At 40.9% G+C, this 22298-nt stretch overlaps 2 protein-coding genes across 6 annotated transcripts in view; one reads left to right on the plus strand and one right to left on the minus strand.

Moving 5' to 3' along the window:
• Positions 1 to 2124, plus strand: part of CCNK (cyclin K) — a 39536-nt gene extending 37412 nt beyond the window's left edge. For all 4 annotated transcript variants that reach the window (XM_027849085.1, XM_027849084.1, XM_027849082.1 and 1 more), the window contains one exon: positions 722 to 2124. In XM_027849085.1, the coding sequence (XP_027704886.1) occupies positions 722 to 1341 (620 nt within the window). In that variant the 3' untranslated portion in view covers positions 1342 to 2124. The remainder of the gene's footprint in view (positions 1 to 721) is intronic.
• A 532-nt stretch (positions 2125 to 2656) lies between these two features.
• The window catches only part of CCDC85C (coiled-coil domain containing 85C), a 188254-nt gene continuing 168612 nt past the window's right edge, over positions 2657 to 22298 (minus strand). For both annotated transcript variants that reach the window (XM_027849087.1, XM_027849086.1), the window contains 3 exons: positions 13579 to 13674; positions 11815 to 11913; positions 2657 to 8007 (listed from right to left, as the gene is read on the minus strand). In XM_027849087.1, coding sequence (XP_027704888.1) covers positions 7918 to 8007; positions 11815 to 11913; positions 13579 to 13674 — 285 coding nt within the window. In that variant the 3' untranslated portion in view covers positions 2657 to 7917. The remainder of the gene's footprint in view (positions 8008 to 11814; positions 11914 to 13578; positions 13675 to 22298) is intronic.

Raw genomic sequence — 22298 nt, forward strand, 5'->3', positions numbered from 1 at the left:
GGGAACAGCAGATAAGCCAGTTTGTCAATAGTGAGCAAGCAACAGTAATGTATATTCACCTTGGAAATGAGAGTTGTAGCCAGTTGTGAAAGGCTTTAAGTGACAAGTTTATAGTTTGTATCTTTTCCTAGAGGTGATAGATGAGTGTGATCTTATCCCCCTTTATACATGACAAATTGGGAAAAGTGCTGGACTGACCGATTGTAGGGATCAAAAGAGAGACTTGAATTCCAATTCTGACCTTTACTAATTGTTTACATTTTGGCAAGTCGTAATCTCTGAGTCTTAAAGAAAAAATAATTTACCCCACAGGGTTTTTAGGAGGGCCTTTGGGGGCCTTCGAGCAATATAGAAATGAAAATTTATTACGATTGCTAACATGTGATACCCATGGGTTTGGGCAAATTTTTTTTTAATAATTTAGATAAAGTTATCGTTAACCTATTCACAAGTCTAAATTCTATCCTGTTGTAATAACTGGCATTTTATTTTTATCTTTGTTGACATTAACATAAGAAGATAATGTACAAAGAAACCAGAAAAGGTGTAAAAAGTTTTGGGGGGTTTTTTTTGTTTGTTTTTTTTTGCTGTGTGATTATGACTTTTGGTAATTTATATTTAGCTAATGTTGTAACTTTTGACAAAGCATTTCCTGAAATATAGCATTTGTATATCTCATTTGTATAGTGATCCCTGTTTTGGCCTTTTCTCTCCTCTTTAGAACGTAAGCCAACCCTCACAGCTGCAGTTTCAATGGGAGAGGGCGAGCAGACCGGCACAGTGGAGGCTGGAGATCTACCAAAAGTCCAGATTCCTCCTCCCAGTCATCCTGCCCCTGTACATCAGCCACCTCCTCTTCCTCACCGCCCCCCACCACCACCACCTTCCAGCTACATTACTGGAATGTCAACTACAAATTCCTACATGTCAGGAGAGGGTTATCAAAGTCTGCAATCCATGATGAAGACAGAAGGACCAGCCTATGGGGCTCTGCCTCCAGCATATGGACCACCCACTCACTTGCCATACCATCCTCACGTATATCCTCCAAACCCTCCACCACCTGTCCCGCCTCCCCCAGCATCATTTCCACCACCCAACATTCCCCCACCAACTCCTGGATATCCTCCTCCACCAACATACAACCCCAACTTTCCACCTCCACGATTGCCTCCAACCCATGCTGTTCCTCCCCACCCTCCTCCAGGGCTTGGGATGCCACCTGCCAGTTACCCTCCTCCAGCAGTGCCCCCAGGTGGGCAACCCCCAGTGCCACCTCCCATCCCCCCACCTGGCATGCCTCCTGTGGGAGGATTGGGACGTGCAGCTTGGATGAGATAACATGATGCCTCTTCTCCCCCTTACCCCTTTTTTTTTTTTTAAATCAAAAACCTTTTTTTTGTTGTTGTTTTTTTATTCACTTACCTTTGAAGTATAGTTTAAATGGCAAAATAGTTGAACAGCAGGGTACCTTGTATGTTGCTACACAGCTACAGTACAGAAAGGGAATGAAATGGTGAACTCGAACTCTAGTGGGCCTTCTACAGTATGACTTCTCGTATAGCTATTGCAAAGCCAATTATAATCTAACTTTATACACTTGATTAATTTAAAATCAGTTGTTACTGCACTGGATTACTTTATACTAGTGAACATGTTAACCAGCCATATTGGCTCAATAGTTATCTGTAAGGAGTAAATTTCCTTTTAAAAATCAGTGCCTACTTTTACTGAAAAATAAGTTTTAAATAATCCAGTATCATCTAAAGTCAAAACTGTTTTCCTTCAGTAATATTCTCCAGTGATACATGATGCTGTTGTCAAGTTTCTTGGTTTAACTGGTATTATCAGTCCCTTTAATTTTAAAATTGTTTTGGACAGGTTGGCCTTGCTGAATTTGGGGCTTTTTTTGTTTGTTTGTTTGTTTTTTGGTGGGGGGAGACAAGGGAATGGAAACCGGACCTTGGAAAGCAATGTGTGTTTACATCTATTTACAGATTCCTGTACATACAGATATATTTTTAAAGTGTGAATGTAACATCATACTGTGAATTCCATCTTGGTTACAAATGAGACTCCCGCAGTCAGTTACCTACCCGAATAAAATCAGTTCTGAAAATATAAGAATGGTTTGTTTGGGGGTGGTGGGGAGTGAAGATATGTGACTTAAAACCTCACTGTTTTACCCTCTCCTTGCTTTCTCATGTTTCTGGAGTTCCTCCTTTTCACAGCCCCAAATCAGTCAGCTACTGATTGAATCCCACCCCTTTCCCCACTGAATCTTATGGGCTAGCTTGTGGGTACTAAACTGACAGTTTTTATGAAAAGATCTATTAACTTTGTGAATTAGAGGGGGAAAAAAAATCCATTGGTAAGTTAGACTACCTAACTTTAATGTCTTCTTGTTTCTGTTCTCTGAATGACCATGAAGTGCAGTTGAGGTACTTTCCAGGACCCTTAGGGGAAGTTTAATAATTGATGATCTTTGATGATGGCAAGTGAGTGATGATGATGGATTACCCTGTGTTTGCCTCCCAAAAGGATCTTTAGGCATATGTGGGGGAGATGCATGGGTAAGGGGACTCCTGGTAACTGCTCAGGTGCAGAGGCAATTTAAAACCAACAACTTAATCACAAAGTTTGGAGTCATCACAGCTTGCTTACAAAGAAGTTACTTTATTTCATTTAACTGCAAGTATACACTATCACAATCATATCTCTGACTTCATTTTACTAAAATATTTCAAATCAATGTTTTTAACCACACATTGTCCAAAAAAATCTATTTTCCTTCTCCCAAGAAAATCAAAGTGGTTTCAATAAAAGGTAAAAATTCGTGCTAAAGTCTAAAGGGCTTTTTGCTCTGTACACAAACAGCAGGAACCTATTTGTTCCAGTTCTCATGTAAATCACAGTCTATGAAAAAATGGGGTGGGGGGGGAATAGGTTGGGCACTGTCAAGTCACAGGCTATACAGAAATCATACACTTTCCAGCAGATTTCCACAGCAGCACAAAGAGACATGCCCCACTTTATGAAAAATATACAATTTTACCACTATAGTCACATGCTTTGTTTCTTTAAAAGATCAGTAGCATTATTCTTGCCCTCCCCAGTTCAAAAAAGATGAAAGGTCACTTTCCTTTGTTTAAACACTGACATAATGCTAATGACGTTTGAATAAAAATGTGCCGCCTTGTGCTCAACAGGTTTGGATTCTGAGGTACAATGGGTCACCCCAGCTCAGCTTGGTAGCAAACACTGCAGTACAGCTGGTGTAATGAAACTTAAGAAATGCTGTTCAGTTGCTCTGGAAGACAGCAAAGATTTAGGCTCTAAGGACAACCAGAATCTAGGCTTAAGGATTCATAAGTTAGTATTCAGATGATTCCCATATCTAGATAGACTGTATACTGTATACTTTGTGTACTTTGGTAGAGGTATGTCTTATTAGGTACTTATTAAGTGTCCTGTGTCCCCCAAATAAAACTTGAAACTCGAAGTCCATAGAAGAAACACTAGGCTTTGTCTCACTTGGGAACATTACTGGGTGCAGTCTTCAACATGGAAGCTATCCCTTTCTGGTTTGGGCTCTGGCAGAGTGAAATCAGAATTAACAGAGACTTAAACATTATTTACATACTAAGGTGCTGCCAAAAAGTCAGTGTGATTCTGTGGGAAAACTGCTTCGTACCTTGTGCCCCAATTTGGAAGCAGGTGTTAGCAGAAAAAGTCTTAGAGCTAAAAGACACTTGCAAAGGTCACTCTACTATTAATTTTTGGATTTATGGGTCAAATCAATGTTGGTTATTGCTTTTTTGTGAAGTTGTCTTAGCCAGTGCATTTCCAAATAGACATCAAAGATGTCTGTTGTCACTTAGCAAACTGAATATCATCTCATTTGCAGGTCTGCAGTGTTAAAAGAAAAACTGAACATTATTAGAAGGGGCCACCCATCCAATGAAGGATTCTCTTCAAGGCCGCTATGTTCAGAAGTTCTTGCTTATAATATGAAATCTGCCTACCTGTAACTTACAACCATTACAAAAATGTACTTCATACTTGCAAACTCTTACTTGCATCTCAAGATTGAATTGCCAGAGTAAATCGTTACCACCTAATAGCCCCATGGTAATAGAAATCAGCAGCAAAGTCATACAAATGAGGGAAATCACTGAGCAGTAGGAGAGGTGACCTCTCACAATCACATAATTCCATGAACAAATGAAGGTTTGGATTCAGCATTTTAAAAAATGTGAACTTTTAAAGTCAGTCAAGGATAGGAACTGGACCTACAATTTCTTTGGTATAGGAAACTCCTTCTACCAACTTAAGACTTCTCTGTAACTTTTATAGCCTTAGAAAATTGCCTAAAGCACTGGAAAGTTAGGGATTTGTCCGGGATTATATCTTGTTGGCTTCAAGGGCAAATCAAACTACTATGGAAAGTTGCCTCAATTTTTAAGGGAATTCAAATCGCCATAATATATCAGAAGGGAAAAGTGACTCAGGAGAGCCCTTTTTCCTCTTAAGTATACTTGAAGGAGAGAAAAAAAGAAGCTGAGGGTAAGAAAATAAACAGTGTCACTTATCCACCTACAATTTGTTGGAAATGATGTGAATTAAAAAACAATGGTTGGCCATCAATAAATCAGGATTTTAGATTTAGAAATGCAGAATGTTAGAGCTGAGATATAGCACAATCCCCTCATTGTAGGATGAAGAAACTGAGTTGTCATCACTAAATTTTAACATTTTCCACCTTCCAGAAAAATAGTAATGGCTTCTCACTTAGAAGTGAGTTTTGCAAAGCCCTTTTATGTCCATTATCTCACTTGATTCTTGTGACACTCACATGAGGGAGACAAATTTTTCATGAGGAAATAGCCCTAGAGAGAAGTAACTTAGCTAAGGCCACAATCAATAAATAACTGAGGGAGGACTAGAACACAGGTTTGTAGATTCCCAAGTCAGTGCTCTTTCCACTATACCTCACTAGAGGGTCGGGTCTGATATCCCAATAGTTAAGTGCTGGGCTTCCTATCCAGTCCCTTCTTGGGCAGTGCCTTAATTCTCTTTGACTTTGGAAAATTCCTTCCTTGCTTCTAGTCAGCTCAGGTCAGCTCTGGCTCTGCTTACAAATCCATTAATTCCTATTTACTGAGTAAAAGAATTGGAAATAGTGCAAAAACCCATATGCAGCCCCAGCTAAGGTGCTGAGAGAGAGAGAGAGCTTCCAGCTACCTTCTGGGTCTCTAAATAGAGGCTTGGAGGGAACTGGTTCCAAATGAAATTCATTCCTAATGAAAAGGTCAAGAATAAGCCATTCCAGACTTAACTTATTTCTGTTTTTCCACGTAGTTATTAAATGATACATCAGGGAAACAAAGCTTCCCTAGATTTTAGCAAAACAATATGAAGTATCTCTGGAGAATTGTTGAATAGATGCTAGTACAATTAAATTGATTCAGAACTGGTTAAGTGGTTCATGGTCAGTGTGTCATTAGTAGTTCCATATGAACTTCATGGGTTTGCGGGAGTGCTTCAGGGATATGTGCTTCGACTAGGACGTTTTTATCAAAGATTTAGTAAATGGAGACATGGCATCCTTAACAGCTTCACAAGCCAAGCACAGTAGATGCTAGATGACACAGTGTCGATAGGTTAGAAAATCGGGCTGAATCTAATGAGATGCTATTTATTAAGGATAAATGTAAAGGCTTAGATAAGTTCCATAAAGTCACAAATACGAGATAGGGTTAGACAGCAGTTTATCAGAAAAGGTCTGGGGATTTTATTAAAATTCAAGCTCAATATGAGTCGACAGTATATGGCAGCCAAGAAAAGCTGTTTTCTTGGACTGTGTATTGAGAGGCATAGCTTTATGGGAATAAAGTGATAGTTTCTTTGTATCTGGCCCATGTTAGACCACACCTGAAGAATAGTGTTCAATTCTGTTTACTACATTTTAGAAAGGATGTAGATAAATTGGGGGGGCGGGGGGGGGCAGAGATTGGGCAACTAGAATTGTAAAAGTCCTTATGTCCATTCCAGATGAGGATGGGTCTAAGGGGCTAGGAGAGAAGATGTATTATGACAGCTGCCTTCAAATACTTTAAAGTTATATAATGTAGAAGAGAAATTAGATTCATTATGTTTGGCCACAGACGACATTACCAGGAGCAATGGATAGAAATGGCAAATAGAGGTAAATTTATGCTTGATATGAAGTGGAAACTTCCTAATAATTACGGCTATCTACTTGCCCCAAAGTGGATATGGGCTGCCTTGGGCATCAGTAGGTTCCCCCCTCACTGGAGGTCTTTAAGCAAAGGCCCAATGACCATTTGTCAGGTGGTGGGGACACTTTCCCACATATGGATTGGACTAGATGGCAATTGAAGTCCCTTCCAACTCTAAAATTTTAATGTAATTTTGTGTGTGTGTATGTGTGTAAGCAGAGGATACTTTCTGAGATGGCAATGTCTGTTTTCTGCAGAGACCTTTGTTTCTCTTCTTTCAATTAAATTGGACTAAAACATCCCTGAATTGGAGAGAAGGCAGCCAGTGATAGAAGATCATCAAGAAGCCTAGCAAGAAGCAATTCCATGGAGAAGAATAAAAACCCTTGAGGTTTTATAAACATCAATTTATGGCCCACTGATAAGAAACTCCCTAGATTCTCAAAGTCTTATGTCAGCAGAGTACAAGACTTGCCCAGTACTTTCAATCTAGAACAGCTTCCACTAAGGGCCCAACAAAGGAATTTTATTTCATCTAAAGACCATCCACTGTCTGGAGAGACTCATCACCAGGAACAAACCACAGCAAACTAATAAAGAACTATGGTGGGAAGTGTAGGAAGGAAAAAAACTACACATAAAATCCTTGGAGATAGGAAGTTCTCAACCAAGACTTAGTGGGGAGAGAAAGTAGGTTATAGGAAAAGGGTAGACTCATTTTGGTCTTTGAAGTAACTAATACTAATGTGGACCAGTTCCCGGGTGTTTTCACAGAGCACTCCAGGCCCTGAGGGTTGTTTACTTGCCTTACAGGACTCAACCTCAGAGTTCAAAGAAAACTTCACCTGGCTCATGGCAAAAAGGACTTGGGTCTATAAAAAGGAAGCTAGTGGGTTGTGGGGATTGGCCACCATCAAGATACTACATCAGATTTATCAAGACATAAATGTTAAAGCATGAAATGGTGTTCTGATCCATGGTATCATGAGGAAAGTTATTCACATGAGGAAGAAAACCACCTGGTAACCTTTGTTCAGGGCTAAGTAAATAAACAAAAGAAGCCCAGCATCTCATTAGGCTCTTTTTGGGATGGATTAAGTGTGAGACTGGATGAGATGAATCTTCTGATATCAAGGATCTTTTCCCCTAGGGAATTCTAAGAGCACAAACTAGGGTTATCAGAAATTGCAGCCCCACCCCATACCACCATGACCCCAGGAATTATATGGCTGAAAACCCCCAAAAGGGAAAGTGGAACTTGTAGGCTAGGTTTTGAACAACCCAACCAGAAACATGCACCTCATTCCAACTCACTCTTGAAAAAGCCATTTCAGTACCAAAGATGGGAAAAGTTGTCCATATATTCAAGCAGGTGAGAGGGGCTCCACTGGGCCACCCAGAACCCTCCAATTGGGTATTTCTGAAACAGGATGATCAGGACTCCATTTGTAGTATATGGAAAATGACTGCTTCCCCAGTGAAAAGCCATCCTAGGACCTCAAGAGTACCCTAGGCCAAAGCTGCCATATTTACAAAGAACACCACAAAAATAATTCTGGCAGCCAGAGAGAGTGAGAGGTCCCTTCCTCTTGCCCTCTTGTGCATCTCCCAGTGTCCCATTCCTAAGAAGTCATTCCCCCATACACACTCATCCCCAGTCTTCAGAGTAAAGCTCCTACAAGGGCCCCTTGAACTGGTTTCCTGAAAGGTGCTGTCGGATGGAAGGTTTGGAACTTGCTGCATCTCCAAGCTTCCTCCATACAACCTGTGGGAGAAAGAGACAAATCTATGAATAAAGGTTCATGCCTACTGACCTAGTGTAATCTGCTATTCAGTGGTCCAAAACCACCATAGTTGCTTTCTCATTTGTTGACCACACAATCACTAAATGCCTTGTATAACTTTCTAATTGTCTCATATGGTAATGGAATAGCAGAGCTGTAAGAGAACTTGGACATCATCAAAGTCCAGCTTCCTCGTTTTAAAGAGGAGGAAACTGAACCCCAAAGAGAGGAACTTGCCCATGTGATGCAGAGTGAGGACTTGGGGGGAGGGGGAGGCGAGGCAGTGCGACTAGTCTTAGTCTTCAACTTTTCACATTGCCTTAGTACACAGTATATGATTTAGCAGAGGATGTTAGAGCAGGAAGGAGCCTTAGGAACCCTAGTCCTCTGTCCTCCCCCTTCATTTTTTTCAGATGGGGAAACTGAGACCTAGAGAAGGAATGTAACTTTATGGTCTCATCTATCTCAAAATTCTATGATTTTGTGTCTCTCAGAAGACCCACCAGAGAGATGGGCACTTAGTTGACCTTATGGTGATGGTTGCTACTTTCCACATTCTGAGTTGAGGTCTCTATGCCAGTACTGTTAGCAAAGGTCACTAGATGGCAACACTTGTCCAAAATGCAAACTAATTCATAAGGAGCCAAGAGCTTTCTGGCCTTACTAATTCCAAGCCTAGGAATCAATCTGGCTAAGAAAAATGTAACTACAGGCTAGGGAGGATGTTTTTTGGCGGGGAGGGTGTGTGTGGGGGGGCGGGATAAATGGGCAAAGAGAAGTTGATAGCTCAGGAGAATCAGAGGTCAACGTCTCCCTCCAGGCCTAGGCATCCACTGGCCAAATCTTTAGCAATTAAGTCCTGTAGTACTTCACTATGTCTGGGTTACTGTGGAGGCCTCCTCCTTAGTAAATAACAGTTTCTCTAGATCGTTACCCTCAGACAAGGATACGGTAGGATGTAAACAGGTCAAATCAATCAACAGGTTGGTGAAGTAGAATGAGTACTGGCTTAGCAGTCAGACTCAAATATCCAAATACAAATTTCTTGCCTCCTCTCTAATTCCCTGTGTGATTTTGGACAAATCGCTTCCCCGCTCTCCTCAGTTTCCCCTATAACAATCAAAATTTGTAAAGCACTTCAGAGTTTACAAAGCATCTTACATTCATTATTATCTCCTCTGGTCCTCACAATAATCCTGGGAGGGAAACACAGTAGCAATTATTATCCCCATTTTCCAGGTGAAGGAATTGAGACTCAAAGGGTTAAGACAGCCCTAAGTTAGAGGTGGGCCTTGAACCCAAGTCTTCTGGTCTTCAAGGCAAGGGATCTTTTAATTATATACTTTGCGCTGATACCCTCTTTCCCTCTGGGGACCCCTCAGTTCACCCCATGAGAACAGGTAGACAGAATCAAGGGAATGTTGGTGTTTTAAGTTCCTAGGAGCAGGAACCACAGAATGTTGGAGCCAAAGGAAAGCAGACACCATCTACTTCCAGTCTCGCCATTTTGCAGGTGAGAAAAGTGAAACCCAAAAAAGAAGAGATTTCATCAAAAGTCACATAGCTCTGAATTTGTACATATACAGCTTTGCACAAACTTGTATAAAATTAAACTAGAATACTCCTTGGGGGTGAAGATGTTGCCGTTATTACAGTCACTGTGAGTAGTGGCCACACTTACCATTATGCACAGAAAGGCACTAAATAGATGCTACCTGATAAAAGGTCACTGGACTTGGAAGTCTGGAGACCTAAGTTTCCATCTTAGTTGTACCACTTACTAACTGTATGGCCTTGGGTAAGTCACTTAAAGTATAGGCCTCAGTTTGCTCACCTGTAAAACAGAGGCAATGATATTTATGCTACTGACCTCACCAGTTTGTTTTAAGATCAAAATGAATGTAAAGGGCTTTATAAACTATAAAGCACAATACAAGGTTCGCTTCAAATATGTCCTCAGGCGTTTATTAGCTGTGTGACCCTGGGCAAGTCACTTAACCCTCTGCCTCAGTTTCCTCATCTGTAAAATGCCCTGGAGAAGGAAATGGCAAACCACTCTTTGCCAAGAAAACCTCAACCAGGGTCATGAAGAGTCAGATATGACTGAAGACAACAACAAAGCACTATACAAATGAAAGTTGTTTCAAATGGGGTAACTGTGGCCTAGAGAGGTGAAATGTTTTGCCCTGGGTCACACAACCTCAGGTATGTGGCTAAGGGGAGTGGAACTCAAGAACACAAAGTCCCTATTCTAGACATTGGTCAGTAGAGGGCAGCACTTAACTTTGTTACAAGAGGCATCTGGACCCAGGGACCATATTTACTCGTTTTTGTTGCTTTTTTTATTCCATCAGTGTAGGCCATTTTCAATTAAAAAAAAAAAAACAACCTTCTACAAATGGAGATATGTACCTCACAGTGACTGCCCCAGGGTAACACAGTCACTATGGTTGAAGGCTAGAGATGAACTCAGGTCTTCTCATTGCTTTCCTTTAACACTATACAATGTACTTTCCCCCCAAGAAAATGGCGGCCCCAAAATTTCCCTGTACAGGCAAACGAATTGATCCTTGGATAAATAGTTGAAGCCACAAACCCTGGGACACAGAAACACCCTCCTCCCAAAGCAGATGAGACCAATGCTGCCTATGGCCTCAGGTGACCAAGGGTGAGCAGAGAGCAATGCAGGGGTCAGTAGACTACAACCCATAGGTTAAATTTGGCCTGCTACTTGCTTTTGTACAGCCTGTAAGCTAAGAATGGCTTTTACATTTTAAAATAAAGTTTGTATTTTAAAATGTAAAAATTATTCTTAGTTCCTGGGCCTTACAGAAGCAGGTGGTCATTTGCCAACCCTTGGTGTAGTAGAAAGAGCTCTGGTTAAGGGATATGAGTCTGAGTCTACATGTGTGACCTTAGGCAAGTCACTTATCTATGTCATTGCCCACAAAAAGAAGGAAGTGGGATCATTCAGTCAGTGGGCACCTGGAAACCAATCAGATCTGAATTCTGGCCCTGCCTTCTGTATTAATTCAGAAGCAACATGGTATAAAGGAAAGAACACTGGCTTTTGAGTCAGAGGACCTGGGTTCAAATCATGCCTTTGTTACATACACCTATGTGGCCTTGGCAAGTTACAATCTCACCAGGCCTAAGTTTCCTCATTCATAAAATGAAAGAGTTCGACTACATGGCCTCCAAGGTTTCTTCCAGTTCTAAAACCATATATAATCCTATGAACTTGCTATGCTTTTTGAGAACAGGAGCTGTCACACAGCGGTTAGCTTACGGGAGCACTTAAAATGCTTGTTGTCATTACTGTTGGGCCTTAGTTCACTCCTCTGTAAAATGAGAGTCTTAATCCAGAAGATGACCTCTAAGGCCTTTAGCAATACTAACATTCTAAAAATCTATGAATGTTTCCAACCTCCCAGGAAAAAGAAATCATTTCTCAATCAACCATTTACTTGTCAACTTGTCAAAATCTATTCCCATTCATTATCAACAACCTTGTAAGGGATGCAAGGCAAGAATTTTTCATCCTCATTTCATATTTGAGGAAACTGAGGCCCATAGAGGTCAGGTGACTTGTCCACAACTGATGGGTGACAGAGCTGGGACTGGAAGGCAGGTTTTCCCATTTGACCATCCTGCCTCTCACATGAAGACTCAAGGACATGTCCAAGTGCCCTTTGGTGATTGGAACCAAAACTTTATCCATTTTAGAGAGTAGGGCAAGAGCCATGAGAACAATTTCTCCAAGATCCCATAGAATTTAAGGTCATTACATTGCACATTTCACGGACGATTGCTTTCTCCTTTTCGCTCAGGTCCTCCTCATAAGTGTCCTGTATCTGCCTGTCCAGGTTTTCATGAACTTCCAAGACCTAGAGGCAAATGGATGCACAAAGGTTATTAGGGCATATTTCTTTCCTCCAATTGAGGTTGACATTTAGACTGGTTTAAACTCAGCCTTCCAGCCCTAGATTTTGTCTCAATTGCTAGATAAACTGAAAATATCTTCCTTCCCTCCTCATCTCATAATTAGATATGAGCCCTTGAGGACTGAGTGATCTGTATTTGAATTACTCTTAATAATGTCCAGTCACTGTTCCTTGACCAGCTATAACCCAGATTTCGCCATGTGATTCCACAGTTTTTTCAATATAAAGTCCAAGCTTGCTAGTCTAGCATTCGAGACCCTCCTGACTTTGACACCCTGCTTCCCCTTCATATCCCATCTACACCTGTTGCTCAACATTTACACCATGTTCTGCTCTAACAAGAGAGATCTTTTAGTCTCCACCACTTGTTAGGTATGTGAACCCAAGGCAAGTGATTTCTCTGCTCTATGGGTCTGTCTCATTATATATCAAATGAGGGGGTTGGATTCAATGATTCCTAAGATTTCTTCCAGCTCTAATATACTACATTTTATGACTCTTCAACCCCTTCTGGTTTTGACATTCTATGATCTATGATTCTAATGGCCACTGTTGTTTGTATAAAACCTGTACATTTCCAAAATGATTTGGGGTTCTTGTGAGGGAGGCTTTTTTAAACCTTAAAAGACCACTTAAAGATGAGTTATTATCATCAATATTCTCATTGCTTTGCATAATTTTCCTGTGAGGAAGATAAGGAGGCACTTCTATCTCCCTGTTTTGTAGGAATCAAATGAGGTTAAGTGATTTGTCGAAAGTTGTAGAGTAGAAGAACCAGACCTGGGATTCAGGTCCCTTGCCTACTTCTTCCAGGAGGCTACATTGCTGCTTATGTTTTGGAACTGCAGAAAGATGGCATGAAGGGAGACAGCACAAAACAATTCATACTCTTAAAAGTCCTGACACTGTTATCTAAAGATCTTTTAAAAAACCCACTCTGAGCAAATGTATATGTCTATATGCATATGTATATATGTGTGTTTTATATATTATAAATTTATATAGCATATTAAAATGATGGAAATATAAAACATTATATTACATGTATTATATGTACACCTATATACACATACATATATGTACATATACATATATGTATGATGATGCGAAATGTGTGTATATATAAAATGATGATAATGTAGAACATGTATTACATGTATTATATATACACCTATATACACATACATATGCATGTGTATATACACACATATATGCGTGTATGTATGTATATATACACACATACATCCATGAATCCATAATAACCAAAGGTAGACTCTTAGGTTCCTGATAGGTTTGGAGGTAGTCCTGTCTGGAAGCAAGGAAATGGGACTCAAAGAACATCAATCATTTCCAAGACCTTTAAGAGTCTGTTTCTATTATTCTCATTACACACACACACACACACATACACACATTCCCTCTCTCTCTCTCTCTCTTCCCTGCCCCTTATCTAAGGGATGAAAAATCAAAAGAAGTTACATGTTCAAACAGTTGGTGGCATGTCAGGGACATGGAGTCCTAGGCTACTGAAGTCCAGGGTGTTCTCTGAGCATGTATGTGTACAGCAGAGAGAAGGGTAGGAGTGGAGAAAGGGACACAGAGACATACCTTCATAGCATGCACTACTGCCTCAGGTTTCTGTCCCATAGGGACATAGCCCACTGCAGGGGAGGAAGAAAGCTCGGCTGTCAAGTGAGCAGGACCCTGTGGAGAAGTAATTATACCTTTTAGCTCGGCTTTGATTTCTCAGCGAAAGTTTGAATCATCCAAATGTCTCTTTTAGGCAGCATGGCCCCAAAACTGGCAGGTCAAGGCAACAATTATGGAGACTCAGACTCTCAGAACTGGAAGAAGTCTTAGAATCACGGAATCCTACAGTGGGAACTATTTGTTGAAGATGTTCTCAACAGGATTCATGACATGGGTAGAGGTTGGAGTACATGACGTCTGTGGACTTTCCAACTCTAGTTCTATGAGTCTTTGATAATGTAAGAGTTGGATGGGACCCAGAAATTGTCAAAACTAGGAGACCCCTCACAATCCTGGAATGTCAGACTTAAAAAGAGCCTTAGATATTTATTCGTAAGATCATGGGATCATAGTTATAAAGGTACAAGGAACCCTGGAAGCCAGTGTGCTATCACTGATCCCATGATTCTATGTGGTTATGAGCAGGAAGACGATGTGGATTAGGGACATAGTGGAAGAAAAAGAGGATAAAGAGAATCCGGGACAATTGAAGTCCAAAGAGAATTTCTGAGGCTGTTCTAGGCCCGAATTTCAATCCTTTCAACTGTTTCCTTTATAAAATGGTTAGGCTGAATTATAAGGATTCTGAAATCTTTTCCAGTTCTAATATCTTTCCTTTCTTTGTTAATGAAACATATTTCCCAAGTGATGTTGCCACAAGAAAGCAAAGAAGAGACAACTTTTGGCCAAGATGGCTACCTAAACAGAGTCCAACCAGTCAGCTCCCCCCCACATACCTACTTGAGAAAAATTAAAAATCACACCAGATCTAGTAAGGATCAAGAGAGCCAATGAGGAACTACAGTAAATGCACCCTTCCACCACCACAGGACTGCCCAAAAGCAAACCAGAAACCTACAGGGAACAGGAAAGGGGACCACTCAATCGCAAAAGCAGTCAGTGTTGGCACAGGAAAGCACCCCAAAGAGGCTCAACATGTACCCCAGATGAGCAAGAAACACATGTAACCTACAACATTCAGTGTTGAGAGTAAAGGGCTCCCTGAAGAGACTTTCGAAGCTTCAACAAGCTACAGCAGCCAGTGAAGCATTTAGACCAATATACTCCTCTGAGGTGCCCAGCACTCTATCCTGAAAAGCCACCGAGGGACCCTAAGACCTAGCACTTTGAACCTCAAAGATCCATAAGGGGCTAGCCCCAGGAGATTTAAGTCAGCACAGTAACCCAGGTGACCCAGAGCCAATAAGCAGATCCAATCAGGTGACCCACCAACCATCCTACCCAACAGCACTTTGGGGCAGAGACTAGCTCTGACATGAAGCCCCAATTTAAGGATTAAATCTAGACAGATCAGTAAATGAAAAAAAGTCCTTAACCAGTACAAAAATTTACCATAAATCTAGAAATCTCTCCCAAAGTAACTTAGTAACAACTGGGAGCAAAAACTGAATAGAAAAATGGATTTTCCACAAGGACTACAAGACTATCTGGAAGAAATGAAGTAAGAGTTTTTTGGGTTTTTTTTTTTTTGTTTTGTTTTGGTGAGGCAATTGGGGTTAAGTGACTTGCCCAGAGTCAAAGAGAAGAGATTTTTAAAAATAAAAGTTTGAGGAAAAAATTGGAAGAAGAATAAATACTTAGAACAGAAAGTATTAATCTTTACCCAAGCAATAGACTTTTTGAAAATTAGAATATACTAAACAGAAATTAGTGATTCCATGAGATAAATAATATTAGAACAAATTTAAATGATTGAAAAACTGAAAAAGATAGCTGAGATTAAAAAAAAAGTTGGAAATAAGTCATATAAATCTGGATAATAAAAGAAATAAAAATAAAGAGAAAGAATTTAAGTCACTGGACTTCCTAATTTAAAAAAAAAAGCCTGGACACTATATTTCAAGAGACATAAGTGAAAACTTGCTAGATCTACTAGAACCAAAAGGCAAAGTAAAAATAAAAACAATCTGCCTATCACTTCCTAAAAGAAATCTCAAAAGGAAAAGTCCTAGGAATGTCACAGCCAAAATCTAGTCCTTCCAAATACTGAAAAATAGCACTGAAAATACTGAAAAATACTGAAAGAAATAGCTCAAGGACCTACGTCCAGTCAAGATCACATGGACCTGGCAGCTTCTACTACAAATAAGGAAAGATCTTAGAATATATTTCAAAAGGCAAAAGAGACAGGCTTACAACCAAGAATAACTTACCCCCTCAAAGCCACAGAGAAAAATGGCCATTTACTGAAATAGGATATTTTCAAACATTTCCAATTAAAAAAAAAAACCCAGAACTGATTGGGAACTGGAAAATACACATTCGAGAGTCCAGAGAAACCTACCAATAGTAAATTCATTTGAGCAATTAGAATGAGCTATTTGATGATAAAGTGCTAACGTTAATTCTAATGGGGGAGAAGAAGCAGGTGTCTTTCAGAACCATAGTATCTCCAAAGGATATTGAAGAAGTTAAATAAGAAAATGGAATGACCGAGGGATAGAGTGTTCTGTTCTGAGGATTCTAAAAAGAGGAAAATGATGGAAGATTAAGAGGAATACACTGGTATAAAAAGAAGGAAAGAAGTAGAACTTGCTATTTCTCATAATTGGGGCATATGAGAAAAGTATGTAAATGTGGAGGAAGGGTTTGGAGAGGTGGGTATCAGATGAACGTCTTACCTGAAATGGACAAAGGAGAATCACACACACACACACACACACACACACACACACACACACACACGAGAATTCAGTGTAAAGATACGTTAACAGGGAAACAAGCAGGGATAGGGCAGGGTGAAGAGGGAAGATAATAATACCAGTGAGGAAATATAAACAAATTTCCTGATCCTGAAGTAGGGACTAAAAAGGATGGGGAATCAAAGAACTAGACTTATAGGGATGCCTTAGATTTTTTTTTCTTAGATAATTGGGAATGGCTAAACAAAATGTGGTATCCAAATGTAATGGAATATTTATTGCACCTCAAGAAATGGCAAAAGATCAGAGAATCTTGGAAACTGAACTGGTGCAGAGTGAAAGGCAGCAGAATCAAAGGAACAATTTGAAGGGCAACTACAATGTAAAGGAAAACAATACTGAAAGATTTTAAAAAGCTGATCAGTGCAAGGACCAACCAGGTCTCTAGAGGACCTATGATGAAGCATGTTGTTACCCACCTCCTGATAGAGGGGTGGTGGATACAGAAAAACAGTCCTTTTTTGATGTGGCCATTGTGTGGTTTCATGGTGTTTGCCCTATGTTTATCTATGCAAGGATTTATTAAGTGCTTATTATGTGTCAGACCTTGTGTTAATTACCAGGGAACAAAACAAAAACAAAACAGTAAATATATGATCCAGGCCCTCAAGAAGCTCACATTCTAATGAAGGAGGCAACATGTAAACAACCACCTCCCAATTACCGGATGACAAAGATGATCCTCCATCAGGACCCAGCTGGGTTGAACCAATCTAGTCCCTGTTCTACAAGGAGAAAAGAGATAAAAACAGTATGGATCTAGAGTCAGAAGGAACCTTAGTGGTCTAGTCCAACCTCTCTATTTTTTAGATTAAGGAAACTGAGGCTTAGAGAGATTAAGTGACTTGACTTACCCAAGGAGTCACCCAAATAATAAACAGCAGCAGAACCAGGATTCAAACTCAAGTTCAACATTTTTTCACTAACCTTTCTTCAAGTGATGACCTATTAAATATTTTTAATAAAGGGATCATGGTTTCCCTAATCCTTCTTTTCTCCATGCAAAATACCACCAATTCCTTTGATCAATTCTCATGGAGCCCAAGTTTCAGCCTCCTGCCAGTATCCTATATGAAACCATTCTGTCATCCGTCCCTACCCACACTCAGCTTATCACAATGTGTCCACAACTCTGCTTCTTTCATTCCCATTCTGGACAAACTCCTTTAAGAAGCTGCATGATTGTGCACTTCCAGAAGTCATTTCCTTTCATATCAAGCTCACTTGAATTCTGCTTCTAGCTCCTCAGGGGAGAACATTTATAAGTAAAGCAAGGATGACTGCCACTTGGACCAACTTTCTTCCCCTGAAGAACAGAACGGACAATCCAAATGCAGCTTCATCCTGGGAGTCAAGCAGGGAGACTGCCCATCTCATTCCAGGACTGCAAGAGACTTAAGCTGAAGTTTTTTGAAGATCCTAGAATTTACTCTCCTTGACACAGACCATACTCTGGTTCTGAAAACTGCCAGCTGCAGCTGGAGGCACCAAGCTGGGGAATGAAGAAGAATCCCAGCTTCATCACCTATTGGAGTCGGTCATTTCTACCTTCTGGGCCAATGTCTCATCAGTCAAATGGGATGATCATAGCTACTCTGCCAGCTTTTGTAAAGATCAAATGGGGTAACAGATTAGAAAGTTCTTGGAAAACTAGAAAGTGATATTGTTAAGTCGTCTGACTCTTTGTGATTCCATTTGGGGTTTTCTTGGCAAAGTTACTGGAGTGGTTTGCCATTTCCTCCTCCATTTTACAGATTTGCTGAGACAAACAGGAGTAAGTGACTTGCCCGGGGTCACAGGGATAGTAAGTGTCTGAGGCCAGATTTGAACTTAGGGCTTCCTGACTCCAGGCTCAGCACTCTATCCACTGCAATACCTAACTGCCGAAAAGTGATGTAGAAAGGTAAAATCATGGAAAGAGTAGCAGCAGCAGTGGTAATAACAATAATAATGGTATAGAGTGGACCTTTGATTTCATTGACATAGAGACATCTCAGATGAAGAAACTTCCTCAGCACCTTATAGGCAATTTATAGTCCTAGAAAGTTTCCTAGAGCAGAGTTGTCAAACATGACCTCTTCCCCGACCAGATTAAAATGTAATTGAGAAATTTTTAAAATAAATAAAAATACAATACAACATAGATAATATTAATAAGTCAATAAGCAGCCGATTCATTTCTATCTGAATTTGATACCACTGGCCCAGAGCACTGAGATGTCAAGGAATTTGCCCAGGATCCCATAGCCAATACGTGTCAGAGGCAGATCCTGAACCCAGTCCTCCTGGTTTCTAGGCCTACTCTCTATCTACTATCCCATGCTGCATGACCATCGTCATGATCACATTTTCCCATATTCCCATCAGAAAAATTACTAGAGGCAGCTAGGTGGCGCAGTGGACAGAGCACAGGCCTTGGAGTCAGAGGTTGAGTTTAAATCTGGACTCAGACACTTACTAGCTGTGTGACCCTGAGAAAGTCCCTTAACCCCATTACCTCCCAAAGGAAAAAAAAAGAAAAGAAAAGAAAGGAAAGTTACAGCCTCCTTAAATTTAATGAAAAGGGCTTGCCCTTAAGGCCTTCCAAGTACTAATGGGAAGATTGTTCCTACAATGCAAGATTATAATGAAGGTGACCCATGGTTCAGAGGTTAAAGATATCTGTGGCAGACTATCTTTGGTAAAACACTGCCCAGAATCCATTTGTCACTTGCAGTCATGCCTCCCCTCACCCCGGTCACCTGCCATATGTCACAAGAAACAGATAGTTTATTTATATGCATATCCACCCCCATTGCCACCAGCCACAGCACATCCCATCCAAAAGGATGGGGAATCTTTGTCTAGCTCACCAAAAAACTGAGATCAATTGAAATAAGAAGCTTTCCCCAAAATGGATTTGTAAATGACATGAAACAGCAATTGTCAATCACAGTTTCTATTTTGGAGACATCACTTAGACTTGCAAACGTTAAGTGTTAAAAGAAACTGAAGAATAATGAAAGTTAGAATCCAGAACAAAAAAAAGCTAGAAGAGGCTTTAGAGATCATTTAATCTAGCCCCCTTGTTTATGGATAAGGAAATTAGGGCCCCAAGAGCAACTGGCCCAGGACTGCACAGAGCATTATGACACGGGAAAAAGAGATATCTTCATTCTCTGACCACTGAGAGACTATGTCATGCTTTTTCCACTGTACCTTGTTTGTTGTGATAATTTTCTCCAACCAAGCACCACAGGGATAAGAGGGGACAGGACAGGAGAAGGCTAGGCCCTCAGTTCTGGCTCTTGGTTCCTAAGGGTCTAGGCAAGCTGCCCCGAGCCAACTGCTTAAATGTACTTGGGTTGTTGCCAAAGTGGCTCATGCTCTTTAGACAATCTGAATGGGGCCTCCATTGTGTGGGGCCACACAAGGCTTTGGAAATATTGGTCCAACATTTGTGAAATATTGGGCACAGGGAAAAGGGAGGCCAATCTTGGGCTGTGCCGGGAAGGGGGGGAAAAAAGTTTGTCTTCAGTTCCTTACACCTCCTTCTCTTTCATATACACATAGACTGTTAGACCTGGAAGGGATCTTACAGGTCACTGAGTCCAAATCCTTCATTTTACAGATAAAGAAACCAAGGCTCAGGGGCAGCGAGGTGGCACAGTGGATACAGCACTGGCCCTGAAGTCAGGAGGACCTGAGTGCAAATCCGGCCTCAGACACTTGACACTTACTAGCTGTGTGACCCTGGGCAAGTCACTTAACCTCCATTGCCAAAAAAAAAAAAAAAAGAAAGAAAGAAAAAAGAAAACAAGGCTCAGAGAGGGGGAAGTAAGTAACCCAAGGATAAACAGCTTATTAGTGACAGAGCCAGTTAAACCTTGCTTAGCTGTCATTCCCTGTACGTAAGATTCTAGTTCCTGCCTTTGGACAAGTGGTCCACAATGTAGGAAATGCACTCTCCCTTCACCTCTAACTCAAAGAATCCCCAGTTCCCTTCAAAGCACAGCTCGGGGGCATTTCCTGATCCCTCTAGTTAGGAGCACTGCCTTCGTCTTTGGATCATTGTATATGTCCTCGGCATTTACTTGCATACACAGTCTCCTGTACTCACTAGCAAGAATATAAGTCTCTTAAGAGTAGAAATTGTGCTGTTCCTATGCCTTCTACGAGGAAGTACTTCAAAAATGTTTCAACTGAATTAAACCCAGGTCTCCTCACTGCTTATCCAGAGCTTCTTCTAGTACCTTATTCCTTGAGCCACCCTCTTTTTATTTGTCCAGTGTTCACCATACCCTCTCTGCAAAGCTGCACTATTCCCCAGACCCTCTCCCCCGCCCTTGCCAAATGCTCAATCCCACCTTCTGCCACCCCCCAACCCAGAGGCAACATGTGTCCTCTCACAGATGAGTGATTTGACATGCTCATTCACATGGGAGGTTTTGGAACACTCATGTCATTAGTCCCAGTTCCCTGGATATTTCGTGGGTTTAAGGCTGGTCTTCACCAACCAGAGAGAGTCATTCGCTTGAGTCAAGCAGGGGCTATGTGCCCAGCTCCTGGAGTTCACTCTGGCGCCTAGATTATGGTTAGGCAATTGGATGCAGGAGGAGGCAGGGGGCCTATATAGGAGGCCTTCCTCCTGTTACTCACCAGCTGTATCCATGACCTTCTGCAAATCCCATCACCTCCGAGTCTCCATTTACTCAGCTATTAAATGAGAACAACACTGCCCTACAAAGCTCACTGGGGCATTATAAGGTTCAAATGAGGAATACATGTAAAATGCTTTAGATTTACACATTGTTCTACAGGAATAAATTGCTGTTGCTGTTGTTATTTATTCTTCTAATTTTTAAAAAGGCCTCCAAACCATTGAGCGGATCCTCTATGGTAAATCTGTTAACTTTTTTAATTCTTATTGACAAATGTTGTTTAAACACACTGTGCTGATCTCCAGAGTACTCCCAGTTGTATCTACCATATGTACATCCCCCACCCAAAATTAACAGCATATATGAGCAATAGCCTCCAACCATTTCCACCCCTTTGGAAACTAGCTGTGGCTCTAATGGGTGAACTTTCTGCCTTGTCTAGCTGGGAACCAGGCCACCACACTGCTACCCACAGCCTACCACCATGCCCTCTCACAGACACCCATTCCCTCTGCCCTCCTTCCTGCTCTTCCCTACCCCTTCAGCACCTCTTTATAAGCATTGTCTTCTCCCATTAGAAAGTGAACCCCTTAAGGGCAGGGACCACTTTGTTTGTATATGTGTATATGTGTATGTGCAAATGTATACATGTTTGTGTATATATAGTGCATGTATTTCAATATGTATGGGCACGTGCGCATGTATATGCATGATGCAAATACATATGTACTCACAGAGCATCATGTCGTGCCTCCCACATGTGAACAAGATAGTCCCTGCTCATACATCTGTTATACATGTTTGTAATATGTGTGTGGCATGCCTGTAATATGTGTGTTTGTAGATGTGTACATATATACATACACGTCCTAACAAGATCACCGCTGCCCATGCACACATGTGTATACATATGCACGCATGTGAACACACACAGAGCAGTTCATGCCCCTCAGGGCAAGGATTTGGACTCAGTGACCTGTAAGATCCCTTCCAGTTCTAACAACCTATATATGCATGAAAGAGAGAAGTGAGAAACTGAAGACAAACTTTTTCTCTTTCCTAGCATAGGAATACATACACACAAAAGTATGTATACACATACATATGTGTATCCACAAACATACACACATGTTTATATACATTCATTTACACACACACAGTTTAGCATCGTGCCTGGCACACAGTAAGCACTTAATAAATGTTCCATCATAACTGA

This window comes from Vombatus ursinus, unplaced genomic scaffold, assembly GCF_900497805.2.
Source record: "Vombatus ursinus unplaced genomic scaffold, bare-nosed wombat genome assembly UNPS02007284.1, whole genome shotgun sequence".
NCBI classification, from domain to species: Eukaryota; Metazoa; Chordata; class Mammalia; order Diprotodontia; family Vombatidae; genus Vombatus; species Vombatus ursinus.